Here is a 20,522-nt window from a genome sequence, read left to right on the forward strand (position 1 = left end):
TCTCCTCTCCTTAAAAAAGGTTATTCTGGTTGGCAAAGTGCTCTGTGAGGTTAATGAGTAGATGGGATGGGAGCTGATCTATTCCAGTCACACCTCCTGGTCTAGCTGGGAGGCTCAGCCATGGATGCAGCTCACTAAAGACTAGATTAGAGCGATTTTCCCCCCGTTGCCTCACGGTGGGGCAGAGCCTGAGCCCTGTGCCTTCCCAAATCACTGAGGAATTATTTTCCAAATGGGTTGTTTGCTCATTCTTTATCTGTTTTTGTGTTGTCTCTTTGCCATGAGGGAATAGATATTTTTGTTTAAAAGCTGTTTGCAGTTTCAGACTGTTGCCTTTATGCCATTAATATGGAGAAATCCCAAAATACAGCCCGTGGAGCCAGCTTTATTTGCTGGATTATTGCTGCATGGCAAATGGGATGTCAGGGCAATGCATGGCAGCTGGGAGCAGCTGTCTCCCCTTACCAGAGTCCCTTCCCATCCCTACCTCTGCCTCTCATCCTGGCTGTTGCTCCAGCCTGGCAAAGCCCCAGGAGGACACAGGAACACCCACACAGCCCCTGCTGGACTCCTCCCAGCAGAGATGCAGCGAGTCCAGGGAGTTTTGAGGTGTTGAGTGCAGGTAAGGAGCCAGAAGGATTTGGTGGCAGGAGGCAGGGAGAGCATTCATGTTGGTACTCCCTCCCTGCTGAGCACCAAGTGGTTTTCCTCCTCCATATCCAGGGAGGATGGCTGTGGAGGACCCAGTGGTGCCGTGCTGTGCCATGCCAAGCACCTTCCTGCAAATTGGAATCACCCTTCCCTCTGCAACTCAGGCCCTGGAGGATGCTGTTCCCCCATTCCCATGTATAAAACAGGGCTGCTGGTCTTTGCAGCCTTGGGGAAGGGAAGGGAGCAGGCTGGAGGTGGTGCTGAGGTGCCAGGGGTACTGCAGGGAGGGTTGGGCACTGCCCCAGCTGCTTCCAGTAGGCTCTGCCTCCACACAGCTCTGTTTGTGCTGTCAGGTCACTGAGATGATGTGGGCAATTCTCATTAAATTGATGGGCAGTTTGGCCAGGTCGTGTTAAATCTGTCTCTCCTTCCTCTCATGCTTCTCATCACTCAATAAACCAGCAGAGTGGTGTCAGGGTGAGCTGCAGCTCAGTGCCCTCCCTGCCAGGGCTGCTTGGGAAACATCTCCACCCATCCCCTGCTCACCTGGTGCCCTCCCACCCGTGGGTGCTGCCAGGCACTGAGATGGGGGCTCAGCATCACACCTGGATGTGAGAGGCTGGAGGGGCTTTGCTGGCTTGGGCCAGCCCTGGCAGGGACATCCTGCTTCCCCCTCATGAACATGAATGTCCTGTCTGTAAGTGATTACATTAACGCCCTTCCTGCCCCCCCATTTTCCTCCCTGTTTTTGAAACCTCCAAGCACAGGAGTTATAATTGTGCTGTTTATTATTCCTGAGCCCAGCACCAGCCCGTGCACCAGTGCTTTGTTTACCTATTACCCTTCAGGCCAGGATAATGGATGGATCTCTTTTCCAGTGGCTGCCTTCCATTTCATTCATCTTTTTATTGTTTGTTGCTGCAGTTCTATTACCTGTTCACAACTCTGAAGCCTCAGACACGCTAGTTGGAAGCAATGATGTCTTTCCAAGCCAGGCTAACACCTCATGCTGTGGTCCTGAGTAGCAGCTAAGGGGTTATGAGGTGTTCAGAGTTCTGTGAAGGTAGGATCTGGTCTGTGGGATGTTTCAGAGCCCACGGACACACACTGTATTTCAAGCACATCTTCACTGGCCAGGCTCAGCAGTGAGGTTTTTTCCAACCCAGTGTATAAATGACTATTGCAATTAGCACAGCATTCCATCAGTTAGGTCACTGTTGCATCCCTTTCCATTTCACAGTTCTCATGCCACCAAAAAGGATGGCAGATAGTGTGGCTTTGAGCTGATGTTGCCCAGTTTGCAGCCACATGCTTCTGCAGCAGGTTGGGAGCATTTTTAATTCTACAGAAACAAAAGCAGGTGTGGTGTCAGAAAATGCAGGGGTCCAGAGTGGAAGAGATGCTTTGTGACAGAGGCTGTTCAAATACTGGAGTTGTCAGCTGGTTCTGCACCAGCTGCAGGTAGGATTTGGGAAATGGGCCATCACATCCTTGCTGAACATGGACATGACCGTTGCAGCCACCTCCTGCTGCCCCATCCCAGCTCTGGATGCACCTCTGAGCTGCTCCATTTCATTCCTGTCCGTGCAGGTAGCAGGATAACCTCACAGAGAGTCAGCCTCTGCTGTTTGGTCATTGCCTGCGAGAGGACCACTGCTCCCAGCATGTGCCTCAGCCCCAGGGAGAGGGAGGAGGAGGAAGAGGGATGGCCACGGTGGAAGCTGCCTTGCAGCCAGAGTATAAAACCAATTGTACATCCATGATTGTGAGAATTAGGTGGGGAAGAAATTACTCAATCAGAGGGTGGGCAGGCCCTGGCACAGGGTGCCCAGAGCAGCTGTGGCTGCCCCTGGATCCCTGGCAGTGCCCAAGGCCAGGCTGGACAGGGCTGGGAGCAGCCTGGGACAGTGGGAGGTGTCCCTGCCATGGCAGGGGTGGAGGGCTCTTACAGATAGCAGCACAGTCCAGAGCCAAGGCACTGCTGTCAGTGCCAGCACCCACTGGAGCTGAGGGAATGTCATCCATGGGCTTCTCCTGGCTCAGGGACCAGAACTTTCCTTCCCCTGGCAGTGGAGCTGCTGCCCCTGCCGTGAGGGATGCCAGGGAGCTGTTCCTCCCCCCCAGCCCTGCTCCCCACTCCCCCAGCCTGCACAGATGTTTGTATTCTCCACAGCTGATGAAAATATTCATTATCCTGTTAGCGCTGCTGCGGCGGGGGAAGCACAGATTTGCATTCCCACAGCTGATCCCACAGCACACACCACGGAGCTGCCACACAGCAGCAGCAGGGCTGTGCCAGGCAGGGCTGTGTCACAGAGGCACAGAATCACAGAATAATGAGGCTGGAAGAGACCTCTAAGATCATCCCTATGCCCTAACACATCAGCCAGACTATAGCACCAGGTGCCATGTCCAGTCTTTTTTTAAACACATCCAGAGATGGTGATTCTACCACCTCCCTGGGAAGAGCATTCCAGTACTTTATTATTCTTTCAGTGAAAAACTTTTTCCTAATATCCAGCCTGTCCCTTCCCTGTCATAGCTGGAGACTGTGTCCTCTGGTTCTGTCAGTGCTGCCTGGGGGAAGAGACCGACCCCACCTGTCTCCAACCTCCCTTCAGGAAGCTGTAGAGAGCAATAAGGGCACCTCTGAGCCTCCTCTTCTCCAGGCTAAACAGCCCCAGCTCCTTCAAACGTTCCTCATAGTGCTTGTGTTCCCAGCCCCTCACCAGCTCTGCTGCCATGCTTCCAGGGCCATGCACAGGCAGCACAAGGGGCAGGAGGAGGATGGGAGAGGGATGTGGAGGAAGGGAGAGTGCCCTGGGGCTTGGGCTGTGGGTTGGGAGGCAGTGAGGAGCAGTGCTGGTCCCTGGGCAGGGGGATCTGAGTCTGGGAATGCTGCTGAGCTGTGTGTGCATGGCAGAGTTGTGTCTCCTGGCTGTGGAAGCTCCTTGTGGGATGGGAGGTGCAGGGTCTGGGGGAATGCTCATCCCTTGGGACATGGGCTCTTCCTGCAAAGAGCCTGCCCTGCCATGGTCAGTCCACACTCATGTCCCCTGAGCCATGTCCCCACACTGCTGTCAGGGGGTTCCCTGAGGTCTGCTGAGTCAACCTGGTGAAAAGTTGATGGTGTCACCCATAAGGATTTGGGAGAGAGGCCAGCAGTGTCCCCAGGTGACCCAGAAGACCAGTGGCACCTTGGCTTGTACCTGCAATAGTGTGGTCAGAGGGACCAGGGCAGTGATTGTCCCTGTGTACTCTGTACTGGTGAAGGGCTCCTCAAATGCTGGGCTCAGTTCTGGGCCCCTCACAGAAAGAAGGACATTGAGGTGCTCAAGTGTGTCCAGAGAAGGGAACAGAATTGGGGAGGGTTCTGGAGCACAAGTCCATGAGGGAGCTGGGGGTGTTTAGCCTGGAGAAAAGGAGGTTCCAGGGGAGACACTGAGAGGTTGGTCTCTTCTCCTGGGTGACAAGCAATAGGACAAGATCAAACAGCCTCGGGTTGCCCCAGGTGATGTTTATCCTGGATATTTGAAAACTTTCTTCACCAAAAGTGGTGTCAAGCCCTGGCACAGACTGCTCAGGTCAGCAGTGAAGTTGCACCATCCTTGGAGGGATTCAAAAGGCATGTGGATGTCACAGCTGGGGACGTGGTTTAGTGGTGGCCTTAGCAGTGCTGTGTTAATGGTTTGACTCAGTCATCTTAAAGGTCTTCTCCAACCTAAATAATTCCCTGATTGTATGGACAGGAGGGGAGGGATGAGAGGTTGGCACTGGGTACTTGCAGAGCCAAGAGCTGGGCTCTGCTCCCCTCCTGGCTTTGGCAGAGATGTGGTGATCCATGTGCCACCCCCTCCTTGTCACTGCTCCCTTTGTGGTGCCCAGCACTGCCAAGCCTGCCTTCACTGCCCCAGGCCCTGGTGGCACCCAGGAGTTTCCCCCTTTCCCTCTCCTGTGGGGAGCAGTCCATGGGATGGCCTCACTGGCCTTTCCCATCTCTGACTTTTATGATATTAATTATAGTGGTGGTACTGCACAGTTAATCTGCATTATTAAGAGATGTGGTGGAGATTGGTTTTATAATAACAGCTCAGATTTATGGAGTACCTTTCATCCCAGGGGGTCCTTATGGGCTTTATAGCCTTGCAGAGAGGAATTGCTGCTTCTTCCTTCCTCATCTCACAAGAGCTGCAGCTGCTCCTGGGCCATGGGAGCTCTCTGCCCACTCAGGACACATGAAAATACAGCTTATGTTCAGCTGAAAAGCAGGAGGAGAGTGAGACAGGAGGGTTTGAGGCAGTAAATTGTGACTTTAGGATGTGATAGCAGCATTTTTCCATCGTTGCATGGGCACTGAGCTGGTCCCCATTAGCTGGGCTGTGGGTTTGTGCTGCTCACACCATGGGGCCCCTTCAGTGTCCCCTCCAGGGACAAGGCTGACATTCAGCAGCCCGTCACTGCTCTTCCTTGCTAGCACAAGCACTGGTTGATGGAGATTCCCCATCCAAGGACTAAATCAGCTTGACATTGACTTAGCAATGTGAATCCTTGCTCCAGGCAATGCAGTCAGGAACAGTCACCAGCGTGGGGACATCTGAGCACTCCACAGCTATGCCAGCTGTCAAGCCATACCTGCTTCTGAGGGAGCAGCAGGGCTTGGAGGCAGTCCTCAGTGCAGCAGAAAATCTTGACTTCCTCTTTCCCATCCCAAGTGTCCTCTCCAGAGGTGGAGGATTTGCTGCTCTGCCTGTTGCAGTGTAGCTCATGACTGCATAAACCTGAAAGCAAGTGCTGAGTTTGTGCTTGGGCCCCATCTGTTGTACCTAGTGTCCCAAAAGTGGTGGACAAGCTCTGCTGGGAGCCCTGTGGCATAATCCAGACCCCCTAAATCTTCCTCTGCACCTTTTCCTGGGCAGTGTGACCTGGTTTGGATGCTGGTGGCTCTGTGCAGAGGAAAGCTGGAGCAGGTGGTGGGGACAGGCCCAGCATCCCTCACCCTCCTCCCTGTGCCCCAAAGATGCTCTTTGCTGCCGTGGTGCCCTGCCTGGGCTGCAGGAGGAGTGTCCCATGGGCTGCTGCCTTCAATAGCACCTCCCTGGAGATGAAAGCTCGAGGGGTTTGTGCCAGTTCATTTGCCCCCAGCAGCCTGGGGAGAGGGGGGAGCCAGCCTGCATGCCTGGCTCCAGCCCTGCAGGGAATGCTGCCCCTCGCTATCTGTGCCCGTGGGCAGCAGGCAAACATCTGGAGGGTGTGCCAGCACTGCCACTTGTCATCTGTGCCCGTGGGCAGCAGGCAAACATCTGCAGGGTGTGCCAGCACTGCCACTTGTCATCTGTGCCCATGGGCAGCAGGCAAACATCTGCAGGGTGTGCCAGCACTGCCACTTGCCATCAGGCACCAGGGGCACGATGGACACAGAGCTGGGAGGAGGAAGGGATGTGGGAAGTGCTCCAGGCAACTCGCTGAGCCCAGGATTGGGGCTCAGCTCCTGGCACCACAGTTCCCTGGGAGGGTGGCAGGGGTGAGGTCACTGCAGGTGCTGTCACCTCGTCCTGTGCATAGTTTTGTGGTTCTGTAATTAAGTTCACACACAGAAATGCAGCCCTGCAGCTGCAGCCACAAATCCCAGCTAATTCTCCATGTGTTCTGGTTGCTCATGGAAGTGTCCCCTGCCTGGGCACTGCCTGTCCCTGTCCCTTGGGGACACCAGGCTGGTGATGGTCTGTGCTGGCAGAGCCATGGGCTGGCCAAACACCCTGCATGGGCACCCTGGGCAGGCACTGGGGTCACCCTGGGCTCGGGATGGTGGCACAGGCATGCTGGCACAGCTGGAGCCCACACTGGTGAACGGGAGGTCTGGTGTGGAGGGGAAGTGGGAGCAATAACTGCACTGAAATGACATTGTCAGAGTGCCAGCATATGAAATGTGTGGTGGGATTGCAGCCCCGCCATTGCCTGTGGCTGTTTTTCTTCTGCTTCTAATGACTAACAGAGAGAAGACAAAACAATTTCTATTAGTTTCTCCCACGCCGCAGTGGGTTTCTTATTTTCCAAACCTCATTAGAGTTTGTAATACCATGGTGGTAGTCAAGAGCAGTCCGAGTCACCCTGGGGGGAGAGAAGAACTGAAGAGATATGATGTGCAGCCCAGTATTAACACTGCTCCTGGCTCATTTCCAAGGTCCCTCCTGATTCCTTTCTAAACCTTTATGCCTTATCTTCATCTTAAAGGTTAACAATGAAGCTTAGGAGAGGGGGGAAAAAAAGAAATGTTTAAGATTTCAAATTGTTTAAGAGAATGGATGTGTGTGCTGAGTGGAGAGCTGGGTCTGAATTTACATTGGAAAGGCAAATATTAATATTAAAAGGCTGTGCTTGTGCTTCCCAGGGCACCACAGCTGGGGTGTGAGTTTCCCTGGAAAACTGGGGCTGCTGGTGCACAGGGCTGCAGGATGCTGTGCAAATCCCAGAGAAACTGGATCAAGTCAGGCACAGCATCCTTGGGAAGTCCCAGTGGGTAGTTCTGGCTCCTCTGGAGTCAGTGGGAGTTTTGCATTTGTTGTCTCCTTACAAACAATGCCAAGGAAAGCGCCAGGAGGAGCAGCACTTGGGGTAGGATTGCAAACAGCACCCAAACAACCCGTGGGAGAGGATCCACAGCCATGGCTCAGCTCAGCACTGCAATCTGCACCCACAGGACCTGTCCAGCCTGGCTCCAGCTCTCTCAGCTTGGACAAATGGTTCCCATAGGGAAGCTGTGCCCAGGTCACCTCACAGTGGCCACAGCCTGGTGGGCAGGAGCTCCATGAGCTGCTCCAGAAGGTCTGGCTGTCATCTCCATCGAGTCCTAAAGGGCTGGAAGTTGCTGAATTTATGGAAGCTGATAAGGTCAGGGCCTTTGGCTGTCAGTGGTGACAAAGCTAATGCAGGGAGACACCTTGAAGAGCAGATACATGGAACAAGACATGGATCCTCCTGGCAGACTCTGAGCAGCTCCAGCCCCTTGCAGGTGGGCAAATTTCTCTCCATCCACAGGTGTTGGGTATTCCCCAGACCTCCACTCAAGGAGGAATGGCACACAGGCCAGATATGTCATGGTGCTCCTGCTGCCAGATTCTAGGCTCAGGACAAGGCTGCTGATCCACTGTGAAGGTAGTGAGGCCCTGGCACAGGGTGCCCAGAGAAGCTGTGGCTGCCCTTGGATCTCTGGAAGTGTCCAAGGCCAGGTTGGACAGATCTTGGAGTAACCTGGGATAGTGGAAGGGGTCCCTGCCATGGAATGAGATGAGTTTTAAAGTCTGTTCCAACCCTGCTGGAATCACAAATCTGTGAGCCTGTGATTCTTTTGCTTTACTCCAGCCATGGGTGTTTCTGATTGTTGCTCACAGCTTCTCCATCTCTTCTCTCAGAGCAAATTCCTTTGTGTTTCCTTTAGAAATGGCTTCAGGAGAGGATGCACATTTTATCCATGGTGGTGACTGATGAAGCTCACGTTCAGTCTCGGTGCCACAGTGGTGGGCACCACTGGCTGAGCTCCCTTCAGTGCTCAGTGGCACTGCTGAGCCTGTGTGGCCCTGAGGAGGGCTGTGGTATCTGGGGGATGTTGGGAGATGCTCTGTGGGAAGATCAGGTTGTGTTGGCAGAGCACAATGCTGATGGGAGCACAGCCCCATGGAGGATTTTGGGGCTCAGCCTGGGGGTGTGTGGAGGGGATGGTGCTGAGCAGCAGCCTGCAGACACCTCACACCAGCCCAGGAGCACCAGGGATGGCTGCTGTGATTTACCTCCTGACACACCTCAATTTAAATGCTAATTCTCCCTGAGCCAGGGGGTAAGGCAGCTATTGGATACTGTCAGGCTGGTTATTGCTGGCACTGAAGGGGGACACAGGGACAGGTCGGTGATAGATGAGTAATATGATGATTAACTCTCACCATTAACAGACAAATATCATGTACATAGGTTAAGAAAAGTTTTATAGATTTATAGGTATGTTGTACCCCCTCACATGGTTATCAAGGGACAGCTGGGGTTGGGACATCTGGGAGGGCTGGCTGTCACTGTGGTGACATCTGACCTCCAGTGAGGATCTGAGGAAGAGATCTCTACCACTGGACAGCAAAGAAGGGGTGGATGGACAGAACTTTGGGTGGGGTTAAAGGGTTAAAAAGGGAAAACCTCCATTGTGGGGGGGCTGAGCACATGGCAGGGAAGGTCTTTTGCTCCCAGCACCATAACCTTTTTTTCTCTATTCAGTCTTCTGTTGTATTTTTGATAAGGTTTAATAAACCTTCCTAAACTATGGAAAGTGAGTAGCTATTTCTCACAGGTCCTATGCACAGCATCAGGGGCTGCTGGAGGGATGATATTGGTGCTCTCCTTTTTCCCTGCAGCCTGGTCCAACCACACTTCATTGCAAGCAGTGGTTAAGGCTGAGAGGTGGGGAACTGAAGGGGCTCCTGAACCTGGCAAAATCCAACTGGTCTCTCCTCTTTTATCCTGCCTTGTTCTACAGGAATGGGGCCTCACTGAAATTAATGCTCAGTAAATTTGGAGTAAGTAACTGCTGCTTCACAGGGTTTGCATTAAACCTTTATAATTCACCAGTGCCTGAGGTCATGGAGACATGCTGGGGCAGATTTACAGTGTGCTTACCTTCTCCTAAGTGGCTGTGGCAACAGGACACCCTCTTTTCTGTTTCCCAGTGACTCCAGATCAATTTTTTTTGGTGATGACAAGCTAAAAGGAAGCTATTTCTCAATGTCCCCGTGTCAGGCTGGGCTCTGCTGATCTAGCAGCCACCCCAGCAGGCAGCTTCTCCAAAGGAAATTTGGGTGAAAAGCTGGCACTAAATAACCTCGAATCCATCGTGTTCTCCCTGAGCCATTGTGGGACAGAAAGAAGGAAGATTAATAACTAATTCTTTGCCAGAGCAGGCGTCCTCTCAGGCTTGCATAGCAGAAAGGAGTAGTCACTTTGCTGAACATAAGCTTGCTGGGTGATAATGTGATTAACATTTGTAGCTGTGCTGGCTCAGATAAGGGTAATTAAATCTCACGCTTCAGGGCATAAGCTAATCACTTGTGGGGTCACTTTATATATAACATTTATATATTTACCCCTTCATGTGGGTACACATGTGGGTACACCACCAGGTGCTGTGGTGCAGGGTGTGCATCCTCTGTCAGTGTTGGGTGGAGGCAGGAAGCCCCACGTCAGCTGATGCTTGGAATGTGCAGTGGGAGTTCTAGAGCTCCAAGGAAGGGTTGGTTTGCAGAGTGCATCCTCAAGGCCATGTCCTGTGGGAGCAGAGTGCCAAGGGAGGAAGCCACAGCTGACTGAGCTAAAGAGGAGAAGCTGCTCCTTCACCCAGCGGTGTTGCTAACGGGAAATTAAATGCATGTCAGCCACCAGCTGATCTTTCCCTGCTGCAGGCCAAAATCCCACTGTCAGCTGGGCTCTGGCTTTGAGCATCTCAGCAAGGAGACATGGTGCCCCAGGGCCAGCAGAACCATGCCCTGGAGCAGAATCCAGCAGCCATGGCTCAGTCCTGAAAGACCACAGCACTCCAGCTCCTCCCCAGGGCCTGCACTGAGCTCTCCTGCTCCCCACAAACCCCATTTTGCCTTTTCTGGTCCTTTCTGGAAGCTTCCCACGGTCTGTGTGAGCTGCTGCCAGCCCTGCGGAGCGCAGCGATGCAGCCCAGTGCTTCACCATGGCTCTGCTGCATGACCTTGGCTGGGCTAATAAAGGTCACAGTCCCCAAAAACACAGCTGGTTTGTGCATCTGGTTTCAGGAGAACAGTGCCACAGCAGGCTCTTCCTGCCTGAGCCCCGCTCCTTGTACCTGAGCAGTCGCTAATTGCTGTCACCCCAGCAGCACCCCGAGATGTGGGAGCTGCTCTCAGCTGTCTGTGCCACCCAGGCAATGGGTGCATTGTAGGACTCAGCTGAGGATACACCGAGTGTCCATCAAAGCCAGGACTTTGATCTCAGTTGAATCCAGGCAGCTGCCTTCCTCCTCAGCCCACCCTGCCAGCATCCGAGCTCGCTAAAGCCTTTGGCCATTTGACCTTCCCCAGCATCAGACTCGTTTATTTGGACTCCGTTCCCTCCAAGGCAGGCACGTGCTCTGGGTCAGATGCTGTTGGGAGAAACTGCATTTCCTCATGTAATGACTCAGTATCTGCCAAATGCCTTGGGAGATGCTCAGATGCCCAGCAGGAGGGTGCTGGGGTGTAGATTCCATGTGCATCACACTGGAGAGAGCTGCCTGCTCTCTGCTCCAGTGAGTCCTGGGCAGCTGTTCCACTGGGGAGATGCCAGGGGCAGAACGAGAGACACAGGAGGATGTTGTGGGGCTGGCAGGTTTGTCTTCATCCTGTCTGATCCCACTGTGACCCTCACACCTGGCCCTGCACCCCTGCAGAGGTACCGGTGGCACCTCTGGCCCTGCACCCCATTTGGAGGCACGTGTCACACCACGTGCACAGGGCTGCTGTCACATCCCTCCCCTCACCCGTGTCCCTGCCCCTTGCACAGAGCCTTCTGGTTTGATCACAGCTTCCAGAGAGCAATAAAAGTCTGGCAGGAACCCTTTTGTGCCTCCACAGTGAGCAGCGTGCAAGCCACAGGGTTATTTAGAAGGCCCTGTAGAAGAGGAGCTGCCAGTCCATGGAATGCTGTGCCCTGGGCACACCCCAGCAGCCCTGTGCCCTGCCTGGAGTGTCCCCATCACCACCCTGCCCCTGCAGGCAGTGAGGACTCTGCAGAGGGACAGTGTCCAGACCTCCTGCCCAGCAGGTGCTCCCCCTACATGGCTCATCCCTGCCTTGGAATGGCAGGGAGCAGGGCCTGGAGGTGGGGAGGGCTGGAAGAGATGCAGGAAGGGTTGGTAGCAAGAATCCATCATGGAAGAGCTCCTGAAGTCCTGCCTTGCACTGCTGCTCCCTCCCGTGATGGAAGCACACTGTGGGCACGTGCCCACTCCTTGGCTCCCTCTTGCCCCTGTTTTTTTCCTTGGCCTTTTGAGTGTGGAACAGTTGAACAGAAGGATAACAAGAGTGGTCCTGCAGAATGTGGCTGTTCCATAAATGCTTTCTCATAGAGGCAGCAGCTCTGAGCAGCCGCTGCTGTTTATGGGTCCCCTCATGCCTCAGCTTCGCCCTCCTGAGCTGCCCAGGCATGGGCCACCAGCCCCAGGGCTGTCCTGCCTCATGGATGAGCTGGGACATGCCCAGGGCAGCTGTTCTGCAGGCTCATGGCATGGGTGGGTGCTGCTGAGATGGCTCAGGTGGGGCAGGAGGAGGTGCTGCCTCTTTGTGTCTCCTCTGCCTGTGTCAGGGTGCAGGGTGCTGGATGAACACGAGCTTCTGGCACCTGCCATGCCATCTCTTTGTGTCCCTCGGGGCATACCAGGTCCATCCCCTCCTGTGGGACAGAACTTGGAAGGTTCAGCAGCCTCCTCCTGGGAATCCTGGTCTTCTCAGAGGTGGGATATGGGGCTGGGCAGGCATGACCCTCCTGGCCCCTGTGCTCATCCTGGTGCAGGATGGGGAGCTGACCTGTCAGGACAGGGACAGTCCCACATCCAGGATGGCAGGCAGGCTCGGTGCAGCTCCATCCTGCTTTTCCATCACGCTTCTCCATGGCTTTGGGATTTGGCAGTGCTGATGTTTTCCCTTTTCTGCTGAGGCAGAGCAGCAGAGACACCAACATGCTTCTCCCCCTGTTCCATACCAACTTGCTTTATTTTGCAGCCCAGTTTCCCACTACCCACACAGCTCCCAGCTCTGGCAGTAATTGCAGCTCCCCATTTGGAATTGCTGTGACAGCAAAGGGCTCAGAGCAGCAGAACATTCCACCATGGGGATCCTGTGCCCCCCGGGATCAATTGGAGATTTGTGAGCCTGCTGTGAGTGAGAGGCTTTTCCCCTCAGAAAAATAAAGCACTTTTTTTCTTTTTTTGGCATGGAGGCAGTACAGAAAGTGAGGCTCCTGAAATGCAGTCAGCTGCTGGCTCTGAAATGGGGGTGTAACATGAGGCAGGCTGTCTGTACAACCGGGGAATCATGAAATGGTTTGGGTTGGAAGGGACCTTAAAGATCATCTTGTTTCAGCCTTCCTGCCATGGGCAGGGACACCTTACACTAGAGCATAGTGTTTAAACACCCATCCAGTCTGGTCTTGAACACTTCCTGTGCCCCTACCTTCAAATGCTCCTGTCGTGCCTTGGGGCTGGGAACATCCCCAGCCTGGTTGCACAGGGCTGTGGCTTCCTGCTCACTGCTCACCTCTGGTGCAGGTTGCAGTGGCCACATCTTGCCCCCAGAGCAATGGGAGGATCCCAGGGAAGTGCTCCCTGAAATCAGCATCTCACTGTGCTGGGACCCATGGAGGTGGCCAGGGTGTCCCCAGTTGTGAGATGACCACAGGATGATGGATCATCCCCCCAGGCACAGGCTACAGGGGGTAAAACCAGGGAAGGTGAGTGAAATCAGCAGCTGTTTAAAGGAAAATATATTACGAAAAAATGCAGCTGGGGCAGGCTGTGGCAGTCTGAACCTCCCCCAGGCTCCTGGGGCTGACCTGATTTTGCAGGAACCTCCCTTTCTTCTGCTCTGCTGCCCTTTTGTCTCCACACATGGAGGATGCAAAGCCTCCTGGCCTATATTTTGGCTCTAAGATCAATATTTAAAATCCCCCCTCCTGTTTCCTCAGCGCAGGCGCGAGGCATTTCGCTTACCGGGGGAGGCTGGTCTCCCAGAGACCTGTCTGTTCACCATTTCAGATCATTTCCCTGCTACCCTTGTTCTAGAAACAATTCATTAGGGGCCTATTATACAATGTTTTACCTGCCAAGGTTAGAAAAGATCCTGCATGTGTGGTAAAATTGTACTGGGAGCTGTACACGAGAGTGGGGATTTTTGTGTCTGTTGGTAAAATATACTTTTTCTGCCTTTTGGAGAGAGAGTCACTGTGGGGGCGAAAAATGTAGAGGGTGATGATGCTGCCTGGGGAGCCCCAGCAGAGTTTGGTCACTGTCCACATGAAGATGCTGCAGGTGTGGAAAGGGGCAGTTTTGGGGTATAGCAGCCATTCCTCTTTCCTTGCCCCCTCTTCAATCTGGGCCAAACCCAGTGGCTGGGTCCCCAGGCTGGGAGCAGTTCCGTATTTCTGAAGCACTAATGGAGCTGCAGTCCCTGGGGAGCTCATTAAGCATCATCTCAGAGGGCTGCACAGCCAGGCTGGCTGGTGGGGAGGCTGCAAACCCCATCCCCTGGCAGGGCTCCTGCTCGAGATGTCCCCCACCCTCCTGAGCCGCCTGTCCCGGTGCCACCAGGGCTGCTCAGCTCCACTGCCCGGCCGTGCCCTGCATCGTTGCTTTGCAGTTGTCTTTTTCTCTCTGCAGGGAGAATAACTTCATCAAGGACTTCCCCCAGCTGGCTGATGGCCTCCTGGTGATCCCTCTGCCCGTGGAGGAGCAGTGCCGTGGTGTCCTCTCGGAGCCCCTCCCTGATCTGCAGCTCCTCACAGGTACGAGCTGGCCCTGGGGTCAGTGACCCAGGGGAGAGCTCAGGAGGAACCACCCCCTCGCCCAGCCTGGACCCCAGTGTGGCTCCTGAGGGGCATCATCACCCCCTTTGTGCCAGGGGCAGAAATAATCTGAGGGATGTATGAGTCCATCCCAGTGAGCTCCCAGCAGTCACAGCCATCCCAGTGCTGGTCCAGGTACCCCAGGGCATCACCAGTGAGGTCTCCAGCCCTTCCACCAGCCCATTTCTTACCCCTGCAGCACACGGCAAGGTGGGAGGGAGCATTAGCACTCCCCAGAGCATGCTCAGCAGTGTCACCTGCCTGCTTTGCCTTTGCAGGGGACATCAAGTACGACGAGGCCATGGGGTACCCCATGGTGCAGCACTGGCGGGTCAGGAGCAACCTCTACAGGGTGAAGCTGAGCTCCATCACACTCTCTGCAGGTGAGGGATTCCAGGGGCAGGGAGATGTGTGTCTGCATGGGTGGGTGGTGGTTTTCTGCCCCAGGCATGCCACTGACATTTCCCACCTCCATGCTCTGTTCCCAGCACTCCTGCAGAAGCAGGCAGGGAGATTCACCTCCTTTGTACAGGGGGAAACTGAGGCAGGGAGTTTGTGCAGCAAGAGGTGAGGTCAAAGCCAGGAGGAAGCCAGTAAGCAACGAGCAGGAAGGATTTTTGGGGTGGCTGTGTATATACAAAAAAACAGAGAGTCTCTTTAAAAAGGTGGTTTCAAAAGGAACTGAAGCACTTGGAAAAGCAGGTCATATAAAGCAGGGAGTCACAGATGAAGAAGGGGTGGGTGGGAGGATCCTGCAAATGTCAAAACATTTCACTGCCACGTTTTTACAGCTACACATTTTGTTTCAGAAATGCTGAAACATTTTGTTGCGACCTGAAATGTTTTGCCTTTTCATTTCAAAATAGCATTTTTTATTTAAAAATCAACGAGTTTTTAAATGGTGAGAGAAAAAAAAAAAAGATTTAGTGCTAACAGGCTGCACAGCCCCAAAATGAAATAACCTGCTCAGAGCTGAAAAAAATATGTGGGTTCAGCTCCAAATGAATTCTTCTGGCTTTTTTATTAGAACAACCTTCTCTTTCAATAAACCAACCAACCAACCAGCCAGATAATCTCATTTTGGTGACAGCTATGACGTATTTTCTTGCAGTATGTTTTCCGTTCCAGCACTGAACCAAAATGGTGCTTTCAGCCAGCTCTAAGTGATGCTGAAGTGCTGTGAAGTCACCAGTGTCTCCAGGATATTTCACCTCCACAGAGCAGCAAGGGTCCATCATGTCCTTGTCCCATGCCAGAGGTCCCTGCTGTCCCTATGGATGTTGCTCGAGTGATGCCTCGACCTTTGCACATCCATGGAGCTGCCACCAGCCCAGCCCTGCATGTCCCTCTGGGCTGTCTCCAGCTTTCCTAAAAATAGTTACCAGTTGTGCTGGGTGTTTGCACTAGGGATGGAACATCTCTGGTTGTGGATACAGCCAAGCAAAGGCCAAGCACATCTTCTGGGGAGAGTGTTCATGATGTGCCAGCAGGCTGAAGAGCAGACAAGCTGGCAAGGATGGAGGTTTTGTGTGTGTGTGTGTGTGTGTGTGTGTGCACATGTGGTCATATGCACATCCCTGCAAAATTATCTGAGAAATCTCCTAGGGAGAGGAATCATAGAAGGAAGTCAGAGCCCAGAGCCACAGCCTGGGGTAATAACAGCCTGTGGATTCCAAAGGATCAGGTGGAGGCAAAAGAGCAGGAACTGCACCCATGTGGGGCCTTGTATGACCTAAGCAGGGAACCTCTGGGGCTCCTTTCCCCTGGCTTGTGGCTGCCAGCCCTGCCTGGCTGACCTGCCTACCCCCTGCCTCCCTCCCACAGGCTTTGCAAACATCCTGAAGATCCTGAACAAGGACAGCAGCCGGGAGGAGCTGCTCTCCTTCATCCAGCAGTTTGGCTCCCACTACATTGCCGAGGCGCTGTACGGCTCCGAGTTCAGCTGCACCATCCACTTCCCCAGCAAGAAGGTCCAGCAGCAGCTCTGGCTCCAGTACCAGAAAGGTGAGGAGGGTGATGGGAATGGGCAGGGGCACAAACATCAGGTGTCATGTGCTGGTTTCCACCCATCACCCCCCTTCCCATGCACACACCATCACCATGCTGCTTGGCAGGCTCAGACAGGAGGCTTGTCCCAAACTGAGTGCCCAGTGTCAGCTGGCACATGTCATTGGCAGCATTCCTGAGCCACCCTGCCTGTTCCTGCCCTTCAGCTTCCACCCTCTGGCTCCATCCTTGCCCAAGGTGACCCCCTTCCCCACGGAGGCTCTCCCATGCCCGGGGTCAGCTGATGGAGATGTGACATAAATGAGCTGTCTCAGAATGGCTTTGTTTTATTGCTTGTGACAATGACAGTCTTTAAGGAAGTGCATTAAATCAATAGCAGACTCATTGTGCTACACCATAAATAACGAGACACATCATTAAACAGGGCAATAAACTTCAGGACTTTGAAGTAATACAATTAGGTTATGTTTATAAAAACTCCCTTATCGCTGTAGCCTTCCATTTGCCAATTCATCTCTCTCCTCCAGGGAGTTGGGGATATGCCCTGGATCTGATATTTTTCTATTCAAAACATATCTGTGGTGTATCACAGAGCCCACATTAGGGCTGATGGTGACAGAGGTCATCAGGGCACTTGCCTCCTGCTCTGTGGCACTGCCAGGAGCAGCCTCACTCCCTGGAACCCAGCAGAGAGGTGTTCTCCCACACACCACCTCCCTTGCTCTTGGCTCATTTTCTTCTGTTTCCCCAGTGTAGCTGGTCTTGTAAGCATATTTATAACAGCCTGTGCTCGTTTGTTTGGGTTTTAAATAGTGATAAATGAAGTTTGCCATAGCAATGCCCCTGTTTAGCAGGAGAAGGCACGTGGAGGTGGGTTGTTTATGTACTCATGGTGTTATTAATCACTTGGGAGCACTCCCTGCAATCCAGGGGCAAATGTGTTGGTGGGGTGCAGACCCCATGGTCCTAGTGCCATCACCTGGCACCAAACCCAACCCAGACAAGGGTTCCTCAGGAGAATGAGAGGTGGGAATGGGAGGCAACTGCGGCAGTCCAGGCCTGGCACAAGCACTGCTGCTGTTCCACGATGCTGGGGCCAGAGGGGACATGAACAGTGCTTGATCTGGTGGTGAAATATCTCCCATTCCTTCAGTCCCACCTCCCTGCATGTCACGGGCAGCAGTGGCTCAGGGCTTAGCCACAAAGCCCTGGGGTGGCACAGGGCCCCAGTGACAGAATAATGTCCTTTTTAGTCCATGGTATGCAGCTGGCTGAGGTGGATCCCTCGCTCCCCACCTGGGTCCTGCCCCCACTCCTGAAGCTGTGCCTGGCTGCCCTGGCATTTGTGGGGCATCCAGAGCATCCTTTCCCAGTGCCTGTGAAGCACCAAAGCACTCATGGTGCTCCAGAGATCCCCTGAGGGGCTGCATGTAATGCCTGGACATAAACTTTTCACTCCTGATTGTGCAGCATTTGGGCTCCAGGTGCTGGCCCTGACCTTGTGTTTTGTGTATGGCTCCATCAGTGGCTTTGGTCACTGGTGGGGTCAGTGAGGTTGGACTTTGGGGCTGTGGGCAATGCAGAGGTGACCAGTGTTGTATTCAGCTCTTTGATGGCCAGAAAATGCTCTTGGAAGGACATTAAGGATGTTCAGGACTCTTGGAGAGATCAGTTTGTGGACAGAGAAGTGTCATGGGAAACCAAGGGCTCTGTCCCAGGGAAATCCAGTTAGCCAAGAGAAAGAGCTTGCTGTTCATGGTAGATGGATTTCATTCCCAACTTCTCTACTGATTTACCCTCATTTTGCCAGCAACATAAGGCAGATAGGAATAAATAGCTCCAGCTAGACAGTTCTGGATGACTTCTCCATTCAGAACAGCTCTGGCCTGCCGGGCTCCCCGCTGCTCACCAGCCCATTCTGAACTGCTCAGTGAGCACACACATGCATCAGCTCTAATAAATATAAAAGTAGGGCCAGAATAACTGTAATTTGTTAGTGGACCAAACAGGTCACAAGAGGAGGGAGAGAGGAGAGTCTCAAGCTAATTGGAACGGCACCAACTCTAAGAAAAATGCACATTACAGAGTGTTTGCAGCACTGCACAGAATTATTTTAATATTTTAATCAACTTCATAAATCAATCGCCAGGCCTCAGGAGGAGGCCTCCAACAATGAAGTCACAATCTGCGTGCCAAGCCCTAATTGAAAACATGGTTTTGAAGAGAAGCTCATGCTGCTGGTGCCAGGGCAGGCACTGGCTCTGAGCTGGCCTGTGGCTGCCTCAGAGCCTGTGACGTGGGTCAGCATCTGCAGAGCTGTCCCTCCTGCCACAGGGATCCACCTCTGGCCAGGGACAGCACAGAGCGGGCAGCCTGCTCTGCTGGAGCAGTGACAAGTGCTCCCTTCCTCCTGCAGGTGGATGTGGGGGAAATGAGGTGACAGAGCAGCCTGCCCCTGTTGCTAAGGGTTTGCAGGAGGGAATCCTGCAATGGAGAGCCAGACAGGCATGGTGGCACAACTGTGGCACACCCAGCACCGCACTCAGGGCAGGCATGGGAGCACCCCCCAGGCTCCCTCACAGGAACAGCCTCAGTCCATGAGCACACCAAAGCAAACTCCAATTTTACTTCATGCAGAGTGATTAAAAGGCCATTTTTTGGGCTGCTTGATCTGGCCCTGTGCAGCCAAGCAATGCTTTAACACACTGAGTGGCCTCCAAGCAGGGACCTTGAGATCGACCCAGCCATTGATCTGTGCCATGGGAGCCTGCATCACTTTTCTTCCCCAGTGGAGCCAGCATTTAACACTGATGGTGCCCTGTTAAGTTGGTAGCAGTTGTGTGAGGACCTTCATTTGGGAGCTGGGACAAACATGATGTCCCCAGCCAGCTCCAGCTGTGTGTAAGAATGTGCTGGGCCTGGTGAGATGGAGGGAACCAGCTTTGTCACAGTGGTGCTGTGGATTTCTGGAGAAACCAGTGTAGAGTGGAGTGCTGGCTGCTGCTGAGCAGTGCCTCCATGGCATCCACACTTCTTCTTCTCTGTTCTGTCCCCACAGTCACTGGGTTGGGGTGGATGAGGTATTGGGAGATGACACAGCCAGGACAGCTGACTCAAACTGGGTCATTCCTCACCACACAATGCCATAATAATGAACATGGAGGTGGAGGCTGGGAGTCAGCCCACCTCAGAGACTCAGATATTGTACATCAGGGAAGAGAGTGATCCCTCCATCCAGCAAATCCCCCTGCTGGGAACCACTTCATTCACTGATAAAAGTTCATCAGAGAGCTGGTTGGTCTGTGGTTCCTCATTCTGGCTAGTGAGGAGAAGAGCTTGCTTAGGGAAGGGGAAGAGCTGCTCTGAGAGCAAAATCTGACAGCCCTGGTGAGATTTCTGCAAGAGCTGTTCAGGTTTGCTTATTCCCACTGGAGAAGCCCAGCTGGGAAGCAGGAAGGGATGCTGATGGGCTCAGGATGTGTGTGTCTGGGTGGGGAGATCCAGAGGGTTTCACTGCCCAGCTGGGAGGTTACTTTAGGTCTGCAGTGAGGGAAATGTTTGTTTTTCTTGAATTTCCTATGATCTCCAGATAGAGTTTCCTTGGCTGACGTTCCCTGGCCACATTGAGTGCTCAGCAAGCTCAGCCTGTGGCTGCTGCAGATGGGAGAGATGTTCATGTTCCTCTCAGTAATTGATCATTCATGGGAATAGTCCCTGGAGGGGCTCTGTTCTGGCAGGTCCTGTCGCATTCCCTAAGACTTTCTGCTCCCTGCCCTCCCCCAGTACTTGCTTCTCTTCTCTTCTCTTGGACAATACTCCATGAACTGCATTTACCTGTAAGAGATGACAGCTTTCATGCTTTCTTGTGAACTCAGCAGTTTTGACAGATCTTCACAAATATCCTTTACAAAATTAAGGAGAGAGCCTGGAGCTCTGCTAAAACAGCAGTCCACATTCCTCTGAGTGAGGCCTGTGGCTCCCTCCTGTCTTTTCAAGGCTCCATTTGTCTCCCTTCAGGTCTGATACTGCCATTAACACAATTAAGATTGAACTAGTCTGCAGGAACCTTTAGTTTTCCTTTCCTAGATGCAATCAGGTGCATTAAGAAAGCTGTAAAGCTCCTTTTTAGCTGCTAAAGGACATAATGGGTTTCCCTTATATGTGCTTGGTCAGAAGTAGAACACACAGAATTTCCCTGGTTTTGAGATCTGTCCTTATGTACAACCACTCTATTACCTCTTTAACACTCCTAATTGCTTGGTTTATGT

The 20,522-nt window shown here is 53.1% G+C and overlaps 1 protein-coding gene across 3 annotated transcripts in view; it reads left to right on the forward strand.

Moving 5' to 3' along the window:
* The window catches only part of ASTN2 (astrotactin 2), a 326,876-nt gene that overhangs the window by 193,770 nt on the left and 112,584 nt on the right, over positions 1 to 20,522 (forward strand). For all 3 annotated transcript variants that reach the window (XM_059864813.1, XM_059864814.1, XM_059864815.1), the window contains 3 exons: positions 14,063 to 14,187; positions 14,526 to 14,630; positions 16,072 to 16,251. In XM_059864813.1, the coding sequence (XP_059720796.1) occupies positions 14,063 to 14,187; positions 14,526 to 14,630; positions 16,072 to 16,251 (410 nt within the window). The remainder of the gene's footprint in view (positions 1 to 14,062; positions 14,188 to 14,525; positions 14,631 to 16,071; positions 16,252 to 20,522) is intronic.

This window comes from Haemorhous mexicanus, chromosome 21 (genome assembly GCF_027477595.1).
Source record: "Haemorhous mexicanus isolate bHaeMex1 chromosome 21, bHaeMex1.pri, whole genome shotgun sequence".
NCBI classification, from domain to species: domain Eukaryota; kingdom Metazoa; phylum Chordata; class Aves; order Passeriformes; family Fringillidae; genus Haemorhous; species Haemorhous mexicanus.